At 51.4% G+C, this 18162-nt stretch overlaps 1 protein-coding gene across 1 annotated transcript in view; it reads left to right on the top strand.

Annotated features, from left to right (window-relative positions):
• Positions 1-6817: 6817 nt before the first annotated feature.
• Positions 6818-18162, top strand: part of MARCH4 (membrane-associated ring finger (C3HC4) 4, E3 ubiquitin protein ligase) — a gene marked incomplete at its 5' end in the record, with an annotated part of 28804 nt that continues 17459 nt past the window's right edge. Inside the window, 2 exons of the mRNA XM_009581888.1 lie at positions 6818-6973; positions 16263-16455. Coding sequence (XP_009580183.1) covers positions 6818-6973; positions 16263-16455 — 349 coding nt within the window. The remainder of the gene's footprint in view (positions 6974-16262; positions 16456-18162) is intronic.

Below are 18162 nucleotides of genomic sequence, written 5' to 3' on the forward strand. Positions count from 1 at the left end.
GCTTTTCTGTTTCTGAGGCATTGCGCAAACGTGCCCCAGCTCCCTGACTGCTCACATTAAGCTCCGGGGAGCCGCCGCGTTCGACCACCTTCCCCTGGAAGTCGGTGAAGGAGCGAGGGCAGAGCCTTGCCGCGGAGCCACCACTCCAGGCGGCTCCGAGGATGAGTCACCGAGGCGAAGGCTCCTGTCTGAGGGAGGCAGAGCCGCTGCTCTCTAACGTGCTGGGCTTTCTGCACCGAGGGCTGCTCAAGCCTCTTCCTCCTTCTTTCTTTTCTTCCTGAGTTTTTATTCCTCATCTTCATTTGTCTCTTGCCCACCCTCCTGCCCTGCAGAGCTCTTTACGGTTTTAGCAATTAAAGGGGGGGAAAAAAGCCATCCCTATTCTGCTCCCTGGTGGGGCCGAGAGCTGATCTGTGGCAGAAGAGACCCGTCCCTGCTCCTGCCCGGCTGAGTCCGTTGCACCATTGCTTACCCTCTGGGAAAGGTGGAGTACAGAGGTTGCTCTCAGACTTTTTTGACGTGGCACCTACCCCTGTTAATAAGCGGTGGGGATCCCACGGGGGCACACGGGCAGCACTGTGGGGGTCTTGCTTTTGAACATCCTGCTCAGAGGTGGCAGAGGAGGAACAGGGCAATTTGGTGAAGAGGGCGGCCAACGCCGTGGTGCGGCTCAGGGCCCTTTTGGGGTTCCCTGTGCTCCCTGCCCTCCACACAGATGTGGCTGCAGCCTTTCATATTTTCATCAGAGAGGTGTGGAAAAAGCCTGAGCAGCGTGGCAGCCTCGGTGCTCCTTGCAGGTGCCGCGGCAGCAGCCTCCATGGGCGGAAAGGTAATTTGTGCTGGTTTTGGAGGATCGGGAGCTCTGTAGACGTGATGGCTTTTCAGACAGGACTCGCTCTGGACAAACATTGGATCTCAGCTCAGGACCATGTGAGACATATCCCTCTCCTGACCAGCACCCACGTTTCCAGACACCCCCAAACCACGCCTGACAGTCCCGGAGGAGTGCATGGTGATTTTGCAGGGTGCATTAAAGCTGAACTGCCTTTCTGCTCGCACCCAGCCTGTAGGCAGAGGGATGCCTGTGTTTTCTTGCTAGATTAGTCATCGCCCTGTCGGAGATAAGTGCCCCGTTCGCAGGACTGCTGGAACAGCTAATACCCACCAAAAATTGCTGAAAACCATGAAAAAACAGAACTGTGCCCCCCCTGCACCCGTCTCAGAGCCCCCAGGCAGCCGTGCCTGCCTGTGGCTGCTCACTCGTACCGCCGTGGGGATAAGGAGCCCCGGAGAGGGACCCACACCTCTACCATGCCAGAGCCCCACAGAGATGTGGTCCTGCCCCAGGGAGCTCCCAGGCCTAGATCCCACACCAAAAACTTCAGCCAGGCAGCCACAGGCTTAAAGCCACGGCTGAGCAACAGAAATAATTGTCCAGAGCTGGATTTTTCTCCGGTCCTTTACGGGGCTGTGTTTTCTCTTGCTGCTGGGGTAGGGGGTGCTCATTGCACCCAGGGCACACGGATCTTGCCTGGCATGGGGCAGCACTGCCTCTGAATGCCCAGTCTTGGTCACAGAGGTGGCATGGCAGCAGTGGTGGCACCTGGGGGTGAGAAGGGAGCTGCAAGGAGTTTGGGCGATTTCTTCTTATAATCACTCATATAGATTTTCCCAGAGGCTCCCCAGGTTTTAGGGAGCTGCCCAGTCAGGGGATCTCCCCCCCAAGGAAAGTTGGCAAATTGCTGCCAAGATGGAGATTGGGGTCAGCACCCAGCTCTGCCGGGGTGCCTGGGGAGATGCCACCTCACCACAGAGCCCCGTACATAACCGCGTCCTGTGCTGACACCACAGGAGACATAAGCCCACTCCTCACTGGGTCCACACTCTGCATCAATCTCCCACAATGCTGGAGAATTTTCATGCAATATATACATATATATATACACATTTTCATAGATACTTATTTCATGTCCCTTGTTGTCTGTTGCTGGCTGGCACAGCACTCACATGGGAGGGTACTCATGGGAAACATTTGAGATGTGATAGTAATGTGTGTGTTTAGGTTTAAAAGCATGGAGGGGCAGTTCCAGTAAGTGTGTGTGAAGACAGAGTGATCATTAATACCTGTTTATTGAAGTTTACCAGCTCTGTAACAATGGGTTTCTCTTTGCCATCGGATTTAATTCCTCTGTAATTATGTTCCTAATATAGAAATCATTTGGCATTTATTTGCCATAATAAAACTTCCCATTGCATTTAAATTCAATGTGAAGATTTAAGTGTATTTAGGAGACTCAGTTGAAGACCTGAAATTAAATATTCCTGGTTTCCTTTTCCAAACAAGACAAACTCAGATAAATGCAGTCAGATCCATGCGTGCAGTTACTCCTGTGAGCAGTGGCAGCTGCATGTGCATACCCAGAGAGAGATGGTAGCCCTTGTGATGTGGACGACTCTTTCAGCTTCTTCTCACTGTCCCACTCTGGCCTGGGGCACTGGTCCTGCGGGTGATGCTAACGACTGATGCTGCTTTGTACACCTGAGCGGGGAAAACACACAGTTGAGGAAAAACTGCAGGTGTTAAGATCACCATCAGCCACCCGGGTTTGCTCTACACCTTGCACTGGTTTTCAAAATGTTTGCTTTAACAGTTGTGGTAGCAGGACGTTGCTAATGTGGCTCTTTCCAGCTGAGCTGGTGCTCAGGAGCAGCCCGGGCAGCAGATGTAGGTCAGCACAGCCGGAGCTGGGAGAGCCCAGAAGACCAGTCCTGGCCCAATGACTCCATCGTCCCCAGCCATGTTCAAAGGAGACCGGGTGGGCAAATTTGCTATACTTAATTTATAGTTAAAAGAACAGGCCTGGGAAACACATCCCATGATCACCTGCTGGTGGGTGAGCAGCTGCAGCTGTGGTAACAATATGTGGATGGGCTCCCAGCACTGATAAATGGTGGATAAAATGGCCGTGCAAAACACTGACACCAGAACGCAACAGGGGTCACGCTGCTCCTGATGTCGTTATTTTCTCCCTAGATATACCGAGAATCAGAAGCACTGGCAATAATTTTTTTTCCATCCTTTCTCAGAACTCCTCCCAGTAGGCTTAAAATAGCAGGGCCCAGATAATCATTAACCACTTTGACGTATTGCAAGAGGCACAGATTGGGAATTCATAGGGAAAGGACAGAGCTGGAACAGACCCGTACTCCCGGTTCGTCTCCAGCAGTACCGTCCTCCTCAGGGTAAAGCCAGTTCAGCCTGGCCTTGCCGCTGCTGCTCCTAGAGACAGCCAGAAATAGGGAAGAATATTATACATAATTGTTTAATATATTACTCTTCCCAGAAGTAGGGAAGAGTAATAATAAATAGGGAAGAGTATTTCATACATATGTTGAGAGGGTTATGGCTGAAGCCAGGGCCACCCTTCCCTTTTTGTTAACTCTGGTTTTCCATCTTTGACATGAACCCTGATTTAGACTTGGATAACAACAAAAAAAAGGCAGGTGCCCTGAGTCCTAAGCCCACTTGGTTGTTTCAGGGGAACAAGATGGTACTAAGCAAGTTGCTGACAAAGCAGAAATGCTGCTTAGGCTGATCTGAGTGATGGGTTGTAACTCTACAAAAGAAGATTGCAAAAATAAGTGTTGGGAAGTAGACCCTTCAAAGGGTCTTTGGAGAGCAGTCCCCAAAGGGAATTGGTGGGAACACTGTTGTTTGAAGCACTGAAGAATATGCTGTGCAGAGCTGACTTCTGCAAACCTACAGAAACAGGCGTGGAGATTTAATTTCCATCTCTAATTGCTGTGATCTGCACCTCATTTTGGGCTTGCTTTTGCGTGCGTGTAGCTTTTAGCAGAGGTCTCTGCGCAGCAAATCCTTCATGCGTATCACAGCCAATGGACTGCTCCTGAGCTCGCTGTACAGCCAGCGATGAGACTCCTTCTCCTTTGCTGTACAAAGGATTTATTCCTTTAATATGCCCCTGGTGTTTATTTTTCTGCTGGTGCAGGAAGGCGTGTGCGTGTGTGTGCATGTGGCAGTGTTTTATGAATGCCTGCTGTGGACAGAATTGGGCTTCACAGTATGCAAAAATAGCTGTGCGCCACATGCAAGGATATAATATTTCACACGGCTGGAGAAAATGTGATAAATCAGGTTTTTGCTAGACTTGCAAAAATCAAGAAACTGGGGGATTCATCTCCACAGTTGAGTCCTGAGCTCTTGCAGGAGCCGGCAGGACTGTCTGGGTTGGAGCACCCCATTAGGGAAGGGGGAGCAGGTCCCCACGGCAGTGTAGGATGTTTATGGACATCTCTTGGCTCTGAAGAGACAAGCTCAGATTTTTTAGACTCCTTTATTACAGAGTCCAAGAAGGCACCGTGAGTCCAGGCTGCAGCTACAGATTTTCTCCTCTGCCTTTGCCTGGAGGTTGTTGCTCTTAGTTTCTGCTCCGTTCTGCCCTGTTCCTGATCCCTCATCACCAGTGCCTCCAGCTGCTCATTAGATAAAACCCAGGCCCCTCACTCGCCCTTTTGAGCCCTGCAGGAGACCCCGGTGTGCAGCGAGGTGGAAAGGCAGGGATGCTGTAGAGCAGGGAGGTTTCTGCATTACCTGCTTGGTGCTGGGATCATGCTTGTGCACTGAGGAGTGAAGCTGTTGAGAAAATAAAGTATCAGGGACTGAGATGAGGAGGGTAGACCAGAGGCAGGGAGCAGCAGTCCTTGTAGCAGGCTAGCTCTTGGTGTGGAAGAGGTTTGGTGAGTGGGGATGCGGAGGAGCTGTGCTAAGCCCTGATCACTCTCCTTTTGCATCCTGGCTGGCAGTACGTGCTCATGTGGGTTCCTTATCACACTTGTGCTTTCCCACCCCAGTCCCAGCAAGGGGCACAAATATGCACAGCTGAACCTGAGCCCCTTAAACTGCACCTCACACGAGGAGTTTGAATGCCAAATGTCAGCGCTCCTTCCCACACGCACCTTCTTCCCATCTAATCCTTCCCTGCTTCCCTTCTCCTGGCTTCTCCTGTCACACACCTTTCCAGGTGAAAAAGGTTCACGGATCCTACAACCCTCCTTGCTCCCCCTCTCCCTTTGCGTCCCCTCCTGCATGTAATGAAAACCAGTGACAGGTGGAGCTGAGCCTTGTTTTGTAATGTAAACAGTTATTTACAGTTTTGCTAAAATTTCATGGGAGATGACATTTTTAGGTCACCTAGCTGAAGCAAGTGAAATTATTAACATGTTTGCATTAGGTTTCGTTAAAAAAAGTGTCACTCTTGCCCAGTGTGGTGCTCAGTTCCTCAGGTCCTGAGACCTGACGTGGTACCCTGAAAGCTAAGGCAGTTTCCCACCAGGGTTAGCAAGAGCAGGATCTGGTTTCCTACCCACGGCAGCTGGGATGGATGTCTTTTACTGTGTCCAGCAGCCTCAGACACCAGGGTCTGTTATCTTTGTACTACGTTGGTGGTAATGATGGGGCTGATGTAGAGGTATAAGAGGAACTCCTCAGCACTGGAAGTATGATGCCAGCCTTCCCCATCCCAAAGATATTCTCATTCTGCCTTTAAAAGCTTTTAAATCTTGGAGCACAGCTAAGTACACAACTGGGGTCTACGCTGTGGCTTTTAAACACTAAAAGGTGGGGAGTAAAATGTAATGGCTCTGGTCTTCCCTAAATAAGTGATGGCAAATGACTGTAAAATGAGCTCCTGAGCTTGTGTGTGTAGAGGGGAATTTAGTCCCATGGTGACCAGGACGATAGCAGGTGGATCAGAATAATATTGAGGTCTCCTGGATACCCCTGTCTAAAGCTACATCAGAAAGAAGGAAGAAAGCCAGGAGGATCAGTGTTTCAGCCACCACTCATAAATGTCTGCGTGTCACAAGCCAGGACACAATTTGTTTTCCATCTTGCTTGCTTCTAGGGTGGAAATAGCCTAGAAGCTTCTAGGGCTACAGGCTATCCATCAGTATGACTCACTTTCGGGACAGACGTCTGGGGGAAGTGGACAGGGAGTGAAATTTGAGGACCTTTTCCCTGCTGGGCTATGGGTTCACAAAGACCTGGACCCAAAGCATGCACCTCCACCCCATGGTCAGGTTCATCCCTCCCGGTCCGGGAGCGTTGGGAAGGAGAGACCTATGCCTAGCACTGCAAACACCCACCGCGTGGCCAGTCCTGGGAGGTACCGCATGGGCCCAGTCCAGCTCTCGGAGAGGAGCAGCACCTCCACGGCTGGCACAAGCCAGCCTGCGCAGAAAGCCCAAGGGCCACCATGTCTGTGCTCCCCCTCCTGCCCGGCTGGGCTCAAGGAAGCTGCCCTGGGCTGAGCGGGACACCAGCCTGCAGCAGAGGCTGTCTCGCAGCTATCCCCACCACCAATCTCACTTTCTAAAATAGGTAGCAGAGAGACAGAAACCTGAGCAGTGAAACAGTGGCATCTGGTTGCCAACAGAGCTGTCCCCACTTGTTATGGTCTGGTGTAGGTGCTCTGGTGTCTAGTAAGAGCTGTGCTCATCTAGCTTTTCCTTCAGCGGTGATATTAGGTGTTTTTCATCTAGACAGCTGTCTCTTTCCACAAAAAATTGTAGGGCCCAAATATTTGAGACCGTTACATCCCTGTCAAACTCTGTTCACATCAGCCAAGAATTATTAGAGGGAAAAATGAAGGAGGCAGCATGATTACCTAAGCCAAACCAGGAAAAAAGGAACAAAGAGCAAATGGGTGGATGATGGAGCTTCTGCCATGCCACGCCGTGCCGTGCTCAGGCCCTGTGGGAGGAGGGGAGCCTCGCTGATGCTGTCTCTCTTTTTCAGGGGGAGTTGCTGAGCCCATGTCGATGCGATGGATCGGTGAAGTGCACGCACCAGCCATGTCTGATCAAATGGATTAGCGAGAGAGGCTGCTGGAGCTGTGAGCTGTGTTACTACAAGTATCACGTCATTGCCATAAGCACAAAGAACCCTCTGCAGGTAAAGGTACTAGAGACATTTCAAAGTCTATTTATTCTCGTTTCTATTTTTGTTTCTGGGAGCAAGTGGATTTTACCTGCGTGGGTTTTCCTTCCCTGTGCACAGTGATCTGTGTGTCTGAGACACTTAGAAAGGGTTGTTGGGGGCTTGTCCAAAGAGGCCCCATGTTCTGCTTGGTGGTACCGGGGGCATCCCTCGGATGTCTGCTCTTTCCGTCTTTTGACAATTCCTATATTCATTTTCCTCCTTTTGAAAACACCAGTGTGACCACGATAGTGCTGTAACACCTCACAGCCCTTCAAACGTGTTCATCCACTGGAGACCACAGGTATGCCGCTGTCCCCGGAGGCCGATGGGGACGAAGGAGTTACGGGATTTGCTGCAACAGGGCACGCAGTCTGTGGCAGAGCAGTATCCTGAGACCCCGTGTGTCTAGAGTTGTGCCATTAACCCCGATCTCCTGCTGGGCCTTCTCTGTGTTGGCATGAGGGACGGAGCAGGTAGATGGAGGGGTCTTACAGCTCTCCACTCTGATCCTGCCATCCTTTTCACTTTACTGCTCCCCCATGATCAAATACGTCCTGGTATGGCTCAAGGGGTGTTAGTTCTGATGCTCTTGGTCTCTCCAACCCTGGTTCTTGGTGGACATTTGCAGATGTGCACACAACAGGTAAAGCACATCTTGATGTAAGTGGCTGTGAAAGACATCAGAGGACCCACCTTTTTTCTCTTCCGAGTTCAAAAGCACTGTAGTTTAATAAGCCCCACTGCAGGCTGGTAACAGAAGTCAAGACTCAGAATGGGGAAAACTGTGTGACTGTTAAAAAAAGGGATAAATTATCCTTAATAGCTATTGATTTATTGCGGGGGCAACACCTGAAGATGGACTAATTGCTGCATGTCTTTGCTGAGCACCATTAGTGCCTCAGGCGTAAGGAAGCACATTATACCCAGGCATTACTGCTTAATGAGCATCATCTGGACTGGAGAGACATTACAGTAGCATGCTGTGGTTTAGAGATCGGGGCAATGTCTATAAGTATGTTGGTCTGTCCAGGGCCTGGCTTTGGCTCTCTGCTGGTTGCTCTGCTCTGTAACAGGAGGCAAAGATTTTGCCAGTGATGGTGCCCAGTTGTACGGGGATGGAGGGAATGCAAACTCCTGCTCTCTCCTCCAAACTGCAGTCTCTGTGTGTCTTTTTCCAGGCCTGAGGTCACTAACCACAGTGAGGAAACAGGGACAGCCCTTTAGGACTCCAGACATAAATGAAGTAGTGAAATTAGTGGGGCATCGTGGGGAAATTTTGCTGGGGGGGAAGAAAAAAGCCTGCCTGCTCTCTGCAAGTCCCTTCAGCTTCGGATTCAATTTTCCATGTGCCGTGGGCTGGAGAGATCAGTAGTTTCCTCCCAAGCCCCGGACCCAGGGTGTTTTAATTTCTTGGCTCTAGTAACTCAGAGCAGATTGAAACACAGGAGGGGAGATGCGGACAAAGCAGCGTTTGTTTATTTCTGGAAAGCTGGTCCATGAGTGCCCTAATGCTTCTTGTGCCTCAGATCAGGGGTGCGATGCTGAGCAGCATTGAATGTTTGTGGGTGCAGATTTGCAAGCGTATGTGTAGCCAGCACTGCCTTTAATGAATGACCTCCAAATGCTCTACACCTTCAGGTGGCTCAGGGCAACGGGTCAGTGACTTTCCTCCTGCTCCTCACTCGGCTAAAATTTGTTGGGGCTATTCACGAACAAGCTCCCCTCCCACACACGTTTCAAAAGCCTGTGCAAAGCATTGCTCTTTCTGGGCTCCCCTGTTAGAAAGTGGCCTGATCTGCTGGCCTTTGCCACGAGCACAAAAACTGAGTGGCAGGAGCAACTGAGTTAGAGAGCTCAGCTCCAGGAGCGAGGGTCCCAGAGGACCGTGCAGACCCCGGGCTCGGCAGCTCCACATTGCTGGCTTAGACTTCACAGCACTTCTCGCAGAAGCACTGGGAGATTTAGAGGGTGGGAAGAAGCAACTGGAGTGAAAAGCCCCTTGGTCTGGAATAAATGCGGTGTGTGTGGAGTTACAGCTGCGTGCCCGGGTGCCCTGTCTGGTGCCAGCACAAAGGCACTTCTGGGAAGCAGACGCTATACTAGCACTAGTATGTGAAATCCTGTGGGAAGGGGCTGATGCACCAAGCCTGGACTTCCCACGAGGGCTAAGGGCTCGGCCCCCCGTAACCCATCACCACACACGCCATCGGGGTTTCCCTAGTTCCGCAGTGGCTCTCACCATCCTCTGGCGCTGGGAAAGGGAGGCAGAGAGGACCCAGGGGCTGCGATGCCTTGACGCTATGTGCCATAACAATGTGTCACAGCGCGTGCAGGCGGGAAGAGCATCCTTTCTGCTTGGACTTCACCCCACACATGGCTAACGGGCCACCTGGACATACAAGCATGTCTCTAAGTAAAGCAATAGTCCCTGGTCTTTCTTCTCGGGGTCTGCTGGAACTTCTGCCCAGCTTTATTCTTACTAGAAAGCTCTGAATTTCTCAAGCACAGGTTTTGGAGGGCAAATGCTGTAGGAAGTCGTGGTTGCCTCTTTATTCCAGACCAACCGTAATACAGGCAAGGATCACACAAACCTCACCTCCTTGTCAAATGAAACCTGGTTGGGTGATGCTCTAAGCCTGGCTAGATTTTAACCAGCAACGTGGCCTACTTATCCCCTGCGACTATCCCTGTGTGCTCTCACGTGACAGACTGCTGGAAAGCCAAAGCCAGGTAGCTGGCAAGCCCTGGGCTCCCTGAAGCACGTCGAATTGGTCCGAGCAAAGCAGCACACCCGACACCCACATGTTCCCCGGGATCTGCGTGTTTCTCTGCCCATTTTGACATCTGCTGCACAGTTTTTGGAGTGCCTAGGAGCACGGCATGGGCCAGATGTGTGTGGAGACTCGTGGTGTGGGCAGAGAAGTTACAGCCTGGGAAATATGGTTCATGCATAATTAACACAGACTCCTTCCAGCCTCCAGGCTGTTATGATGTCTCATACCAGAGAGAGGCCTTTAGCCTGGTATTTTGGCAGAGTGAGTCTCTATAAATTAACCCTCCCCCCCATCCCTGGATTGCAGGCATTTAAGAGCAAAGGTCTTAAAGCAGCAACACTGCAAACCTGAGTTTGGGGGATTAAAGTTGTTGGACAACATGGCAAGTGTCCTGCCAAGCAGCAGTCAGGCAGTAAATGAGCAAAAATATCCCACCAGCTGTGAGCAACCAGAAGATCCAGAGCTTTTGTCCGTCCATCCGTCCATCCATCCATCCATCTATCCATCTATCCTCCTGCTCTCCAGTCTGCCAGTCACTGAGACAGGATTCATGGGCATGGAGGCTTTAAGTGCTCCTCTCCATTGCAATATTTGTGCAAAGCCTATGATTTTAAAAAGGCCCTGAAGACACAGGGTTTTAGAAGCACGTGATAGTACTGCAGGCACCCTGGTGCTGATACATAGTGGAGTAAGTATCTGCTGTGATTGGACTCTGCAGTGGATTTCATCTATACAGCTCCTTTGTAGCCGTTCCTGAGCCACATCCACTCTGATGCTCTGATTTTAGCAAATAGAAAATCTGTCTGAACCAACCTACCCAGACCTACATCTGTCTGCAGTCTCGGGGAGTTCAACTCTGCTTTACAGTTGTTATCTCTGACTCTTCCTGTATTGTGGGTTGTTTCATCTCCAAAGATCCTCAGTTATCCAGTGCTGGGGTTGGGATTCGGACCCAGTTCTCATCTGGCTCTATTTTGACTGTGGTGATGCTGTGTTCTCTGATGAGTGATTGTTCATATGGCCTCTTCATCAGGACACTCACAGCTGCAAGAAAAGTGGCTGAGGTCCCAGGGTGTTTGAACTTCAGCCTGAGCTCCTGAGCTAAAAAGCTTGAGGAAAGTTCGCTGGTGTCTCTTGGTTGTCCCAACTTGCTGAATCACTTGTGTTGAGTATGAGCTTTGGCTGGACCCTGCTGAGCTCCAGCTTCAGCCTGCAGCCTGCAACCAATGGGTGCAATCACAGCAAGAGAGACTTCATGGCCTGTGCCTTATAACGGGGACTTTCTAGGATACCAATACTGTAGCCTGAGTCTTACCAGATGCTCTGGCACATGGAGGAGAGGGGATTTCATCACTGCATATTTCCATTACACAGCCCTAGTGGACCCTCCTTCCTCCCTGCTGCCTTTCCAGTGTCTGAATAAGCCACAGCATCTGTAAATGTGCAGCAGAGAAGCTATCACAGCGGTGGCATAACTTTGCTTGGTGAATTTATAAAAACAAAAGCCATCCTCCAAAAGATAATTGAGGAGGATGACCAGGGCCTCGGCACAGCAGCGAGGGGAGATCCAGACCTAAGCAGTGCTGGGAATGGTCCACTCCAACCTTCTAGGAAAAACCTCCACTTGCTTGTGATCCTGGTTCTGAAAATTAAATTGCTGACTAGCACAGCTCAGGATGTTAATGATACGTACTAAGGGGACGTGTCAGATACAGCAATAAAAATAAACTGAACTGCCTGAGGCAGGCATGGGGGAGCTCTCAGAGGAGCGTAGGAAGGCTTTTCCAGCAAGCAAGTCTTCTTTGCAAGCTGCTGCAGTAAGACATAGATATCTTCTGCAGGCAAATATCTGCCTTGGATCTGCTCATGCTGGTGCTTGGGAACCTTTGGAGATTGCTGCTGCCAAAGAAAGGGAAATACGGATCAGGCCTTAAATACTATAGTAATGACATTATTAATCTGTGTTACATTAGCAGCGGGAGTTTTCACTCACAAGAGCACTCTGAGCAGAAGCACTGAAGCAAACAGGGAAACAGGTTTGTCCCGAATACAACATGGAAGTTATGAAACAGTGCAAGACAACAAGAGTGACATGACTGGCGGGCACCGGTCCCAGCTTGGCCCCTGGCTAAGGTCATCGCAAATGTCAGACCTGGGCTCCTTGGAAACTCTTTCTGAGGCATCTGGGTCGCAGAGCTCTGCGATTTGGGGAAAATGGGGAAACTTGGGGAAAATCAGTCCAAGAGAGCATGGTGTTTTGCACGTGCACATTTGGGTCATGTGCCGAAGGACACTGTGACCTTGCTAGAGCTTGAACATTTGAGCTGGAGATTGGGAGGGAGGGGGCTGTGTCTGCAGCCAGGGAGGGTGTAGCAGAGGACAGACAGACAGCTCCTGAGTGAATGAGGACATTCCTTCAGAACGGTGTGGAGGGATGGAGCCCTTTTTCCAGCATGGGTGGCAAGCCATCACAGAGAGCTGCTTGGGCATGCTCTGAAGCCATTTTAAGCCCAGAGCTCACAAAGCTGCTTCTGTTATCCTGCAGGACCTTTAAAGCTTTCTAGTACCACCAGGTCCTTAGTTCTGCCCTGTTCAGCACTGGCAGAGTATCTGTAGAGCTTTCTACCTGCCTAAAGGTCACATTCCTGATTGACAGCCTGGGTGAGCTGCTGGTTGTTAAAGATGCACTTCAGTACAGCTCCGCGGCTACCTGGGACTCAACAGTCATTATCAGCTGAGGAATGAAGGGCTCAGTTTTAGGTCTCTCCCCACAAGGTGAGAGTGCTTGACACTGTGACCTTGCTAGAGCTTGAACATTTGAGCTGGACATTGGGAGGGAGGGGGCTGTGTCTGCAGCCAGGCATTCAGACAAAGAGCTTTGGGGGTTTCAGACGTGCCGGTAAAGGGACTCTGCAGCGTTGCTGAGACCTTTCTTTGCAGCTGTAGCAGTGACCTGAGGACAACAGGGTCACCCACCAGATCCTTGGTCTGCTGGCCATAATGATAGTGGAGAGGGGCTAGGAGAACGGGTGATTTTCTAAGGGCTATTATGAAATCTGAAAGGCACAGTGCTGTGACTGAGGCGGGCTCCTGAGGCCACCGGTGCAGGGATGCATCAGGCCCAGCTCCTGCAGCTGAAATTCATCAGCACGTTCCACCTCTGAACAGCTCTTGGACCCTTCTGTCTGCGCTCCCACTGGGTAACATGCTTTATCCTCTGTCTCACCCCTTTTCTTCTCTCTGTGCAAACCTCATACCCTAGGATGTATAGAAAAATGGAATTAAAAGATGAAAAGATGAAAAATAATGACTCTGGTTATTGGTGGCTCAGGCTAGATGTGTGATGCTAAATTGCAGTTCTCGGGGTTGCCAGAGAGGAAATACAACATTTATTACTTACCTTTTTTTTTTTTCCCCTGGAAAATATTAAATTCTTCTGCAAGCTGGTTATTTTCCCCAGTGTTCAGCTCTGACCCATTTACCTCCTTGCCAGAGGGTAATCACACCTCAGTGCCACCTCCTGAACAGAGTCAGGACTGCTGCTGCGTGTGTCACTGTCACTTAGTGCCAGATGCCGGGGGAGAGTCTCCTACCCCCTGGCACGGCTGACGGACTCCAGCCTCTTCATCCACCCCACAGTGGACTTCCCCGCCCTGCCCGGGCGGACGCACTCCAGCCTCTTCATCACCGCCACAGTGAACTTCCCGGCAGCTGCTGCCAGCTGAGCAGCGTCAGTCCGTAGCCCTGCCTGTATTCCAGCCCCTCTGTTCCCAACCGAAGGGAGTGCGGTTTGAAGTTTGCACTCAGGTGTAACTTCTCTGTGCCCTGAGCCACAGACCCTTTCACGGTGTATTTCGTACTACAGGGACCTAAGCCTCCCTGTCTCTGCAAAGCAGTGGTGCTAGTTGTACATGGCTGCTAGTTGTAGAAAACAGCTCCTTCTTCTTTTTCCGTCTTTAATTGCTACCTTGGAAGGACCTGTTGCCACCACAGGCCTTGCAGTGTGCCAGACAGATGGTGAGGAGCCAGTCCATTACCTCCTCTCGAGAGAGAAATGATGCAGAATGATTTGGCTGGCACAGGCGCACACGGGTCAGCATGAGGGACCTGCAGTAAAACCTTCACTTGCAGCACCAGGCTGTGCACCGGGCTCCCTGCACTCCCATCCCCTCGGCGTTTGCCAGAGTTAGTGGAAGGGGAGATAAGGTCTGCGGAAAGTTGCAGGGCTGAAACCTGCAACCCCACGCACTTATCCAACCCCCCCTTGCCATGTGCCTCTAGTCCTGGAGCTCTGAGCTGGTGGCACCGGTTGCAGATTTGTCCTGCATCTGCTTATGGTGCTGTTGAGGACGAAGCTGAAGAGCTGACGGGAGGGCAGCATAGCTGCTGATCCCACCCTCAGAACCCAAATTTGGGGGTGACGCGTGCTGGGAGGTCTATGGCCCCCTCTTAGCCCTGAGGTGGCTTTTGCTCTGTCTCATGAGGGGAGAGGAGCGGCACAGCTGTGCATCTCCTGTGGACTCCAGCACCCCTTGACCCTCCCGTTGTGACTGGAACCACCAAGCTCCCAGCCCTCAGAGGAGGGCAGTTCCCTACCTCAACTTCTCCGTGGCACAAAGGGGCCACTGGTGTGGCTGGATTTGGTGGAGGTGTGGAGCAGGTTGGCCTATGGAAGTCGGAACGGGCTGTTTAAGAGATCACTGAGTGTCCCCAGGGCTCGGCGTTTGCCTTTGGCTGGGCCAGCTGCTGGAGCGGATGGCAGGAAGGGGACTGGGATTAGCTGAGCACAGTCCTGCCTCAGCAGGGAACAGGTTCTCTTCTGCTCAGCAGCTTTATGGCCATCTACTCTGTGGCCAACTACGAAATAAGCTGGTACCACCCACCTTGCTGATGCTGCACATCCCTGACATACGATCTGAGGGCTGTCTGCCCTTGCAGGACTAAGCCAAGGAACAAGGCTGGCAGAGGCAGACACTTCAGCTCACCTCTGAGCCAAGCCAGGCAATCTCCTTCCAGTTGCAACCCGCAGACCTCAGCCTCAGGCTGAAGCTCTTGTCTGTTCCTATCCAAAGGCAGCCCTTTGCAGGGGAGTGCATTTGGTTCAGGGGTTTGGTCATTGGACTGGTAGCAATGCCATGCATGCTTGTACCAGCACAAGTCACCTGTTGGCCTTCTTGCCCTTCAATCAGGGTTCAAAGTCCTCCCTACTTCCCAAAAACCACTGGTAACTCCTGGCTGGCCTGGGCATTAAAGAGGGACCCAGCAACTGAACTCCCTTCTTGCCCTGCAAAAGGATGGGACAAGGCTTGACGGGTGACCCTGCTGTCCCAGGATATGTTTGACAAACAGGGAGGGTGCTAAGGGCTCGCCAGAGTTGCCACCTCACAGGGACACTGAATTTGGGCTGAATCCAGCTAAACATTTTCAGTTCCTCTGAATCCTCTATACCTGCAGGAAGTTGAAGTCCGCCTTTATTTATCCTTCTGCCAGTCCCACTGAGATTTCAAGGGCGTGTATCTCACAGCTAAAGGTGGCCTATATACTTCAATGCCAGGAGAGACTCTCCCCAGCCTGTTTACGCATTTGATTTCTGATTTGCAGGAGGGGCTACGGACCACGTCCCCAAGTCTTGTTAAAGAAAGCAATTTCTGCTCTTAGTTTTTACAGGGCAGTTCTCTCAGCAGTGTAAATCTGAGTGGGGAGGTTTTATGCTGGATGACAGAGAGGAATCCGGGCTTAGGTTATTTATACTGTAGCTTATAGAAAGCTATTTGACATAGTGAATGGATTTGGGGGAGTTATTTCTATTTTTCTCTTCTTCTGAGGAAGCAGCATTGGCATTTACCTTGGAACACAGCCTGAACATGTCATCACGTAAAGGCAGGGTGTCCTGACCGCAGCAACTTGTGTTGTTTGTAACAAGTTCTGTGGAATGTGCGTTGCCGCTGCGAGATCCTACCTAGTGCTGTGATCCTGTCAGATCTCACGAAGTGGCACAGAGCCAGCTCTTGGGAGGCCTCCGAAGAAAAACTTGGCTCTCTGAGACACTTCTTCTCATGGTAATAGGATGCCCTGGCTGAGGATGCTGCCTGGCCTTTATTTGAGGTAGCAACTGAGTGTCCTGGTTTGTGATGGCCGCCACAGACCTACTGTCATGGGGATGTTACTTTTGGTGTCTTGCCCCCTGTCTGTCCTGCCTCCCTCATGTCTCTGTGCTTTCCTGGTGAGATGCAGGATTCCTCCCCATTTCTTCTTCAGCAATGCTGACAGGAAACACAGGGCCATGCACTGTTGAACAACTCCAGATGTGGACCAGGTAAAAGCATCTATGCATAGGGCAACATACAAGTCATGGGTGCTCTTTGAGATCTCCAAAACCAACACAATGATGTAAAACAGCAATGTTCCCTACATAACTAATCTCTTCTGTTTTTTCCTTCCTCCCTCCCCCTTGTCCCCTCTCTTCTCCCCATCGCCTCCCCTTGCAGTGGCAGGCCATCTCTCTGACAGTCATTGAGAAGGTTCAGATCGCAGCAGCCATCCTGGGTTCCCTCTTCCTCATTGCCAGTATCTCGTGGCTCATCTGGTCGACCTTCAGTCCTTCGGCCAAATGGCAGCGCCAGGACCTGCTCTTCCAGATCTGCTATGGAATGTACGGCTTCATGGACATTGTCTGTATAGGTGGGTGATCGCATCTCACAGCACGGCTGAGGTCGCCCGCCCGCTCACCCGCGGAGAGGAGTGGGAGATGGCATGGAGAGCCAGCCGGTACAGCTTGGCTCGGATTGAGCCTCCCCAGCTTTTCCTCCTCTTTGCTTTTGTGGCACCTATTTTAAAGTCCTGTCTGCTCGTCTGGGCAGCCCTGGAGTATCTCCTTGGCTGGGCTGGCAGAGGGACCTGCAGCAACCCCAGAGAGAAACAAATCTCTCTTCAGAGCAAGAAGAGGGTGGGGAGGTCTGGGGGAGGCTGGGGAGTGTAAGGCTTTTGAGAAACTCCTTCCTTTCCGGAATAGCTAATTTAGGGACTGCCCCATGGTTGGGTACGGCAGGGTCTCTCCACATGCAACTCCTTGGCTCTCCAGCCCAGTCTCTCTGCTGGGCAGGGGTCCTGCCCCTTCTTTGGCCCACCCTGGAGCTGCAAGTCCCAACCAGCCCAGGTCATGGCGCAGCCTGGGGTCCTTGTCAGGTTGCTGGTACGCAGTAGCTCTGAGGATGAAGCTGTCCCACACTGAGCAAGCCCAGACAGCAAAGCAGATGCTGCCAGCCTGGCCCCAGAAGTTCTCCCTGAGAGCAAGAGCTGTAGTCCCAGTGCAGGCCTGTGGCATGGGGGGGACGTAGCTGACGATACCTACAGGCAGAGGCCCTCACCAGCCAGGTGGTTACCAAAACAGTTCAGTGAACACCAGCCACCTGCAAACATGCTCCTGAGCAGTGTCCACCCAAGCACAGGCCACCAGATAACATCAGTTCAAGTGACCCTGCTAGGAAGCAAAGAGGGTCCCAGAGAGGTCCTCATGTCTGGGTCTTTCCGTCATTGGTATAAAGGCAGAAGGAGCCTCCCAGAAACTTGGTGGGACAAGGCAGTCCTCTTGACTTGGTGGATTTGTGTTTGTGTGGGTAGGGCCACTCCAGAGAAAGGAGCACAGCCCCCAGTTCAGCCCTCAGCAGGAGCAGGACAGACATTATCACAGAGCAGCAGCACAGAAGTAAAACAAACCCAATGGCAGGGACAGAGGTCTGGACAGCACAACCTGGTATCCAGGTTCAAACGGCTCTTCGCTTCAGCATCCTTCCAGCACAGGACTTGGGCCCGCTGAAACCCAGACCAATTCCTTCCACTGTTGCCACCACTGTGCTGACACGGAGATGTGAGCTTGGCCTGTAGACATCATCCTGCTCCTACATGAGATGCTGCTGGAGCTACCACACGTCTCTGGGAACAAAGGGTGGCAAAGTGGGGTGAAAGAGAGTTAGGCAGCACCCACATGTTGGCACAGTAGTCACTGGGGACATCTTCTTGCTAGTGTGATTGAGAGTGGGAAAAAATGATCCCTGTGTATGTGTGTGTTTGTGTCGCTTTGTTGGCAGAGGACAGAATTGGAGAGCCCTGGCCTGGGTGGACATCAGTAACACAATTAACTGGCTTTGATAAAGCTTCAAGAGCTGAGGGGAACTGATTAGCTCATCTGTCAATAGGAGCTAAATCCTCTCACACAGCGGAGAACAAACCACACCAGCCATAAACTGAAGGGGAACTGGGCAGACAGATTTGGATTTGAGGTTTTTTGTTTGTTTCTTATTAATTTTTTTAAGGGTCTGGCTTCTATTTCTCTTCTCCATCTTCTCTGAAGGGAAAAAAAGCCCCTTTTCCATGTCCACTGATGTCACC

The sequence above is a fragment of the Fulmarus glacialis genome, unplaced genomic scaffold, assembly GCF_000690835.1.
Source record: "Fulmarus glacialis isolate BGI_N327 unplaced genomic scaffold, ASM69083v1 scaffold7087, whole genome shotgun sequence".
Taxonomy (NCBI): domain Eukaryota; kingdom Metazoa; phylum Chordata; class Aves; order Procellariiformes; family Procellariidae; genus Fulmarus; species Fulmarus glacialis.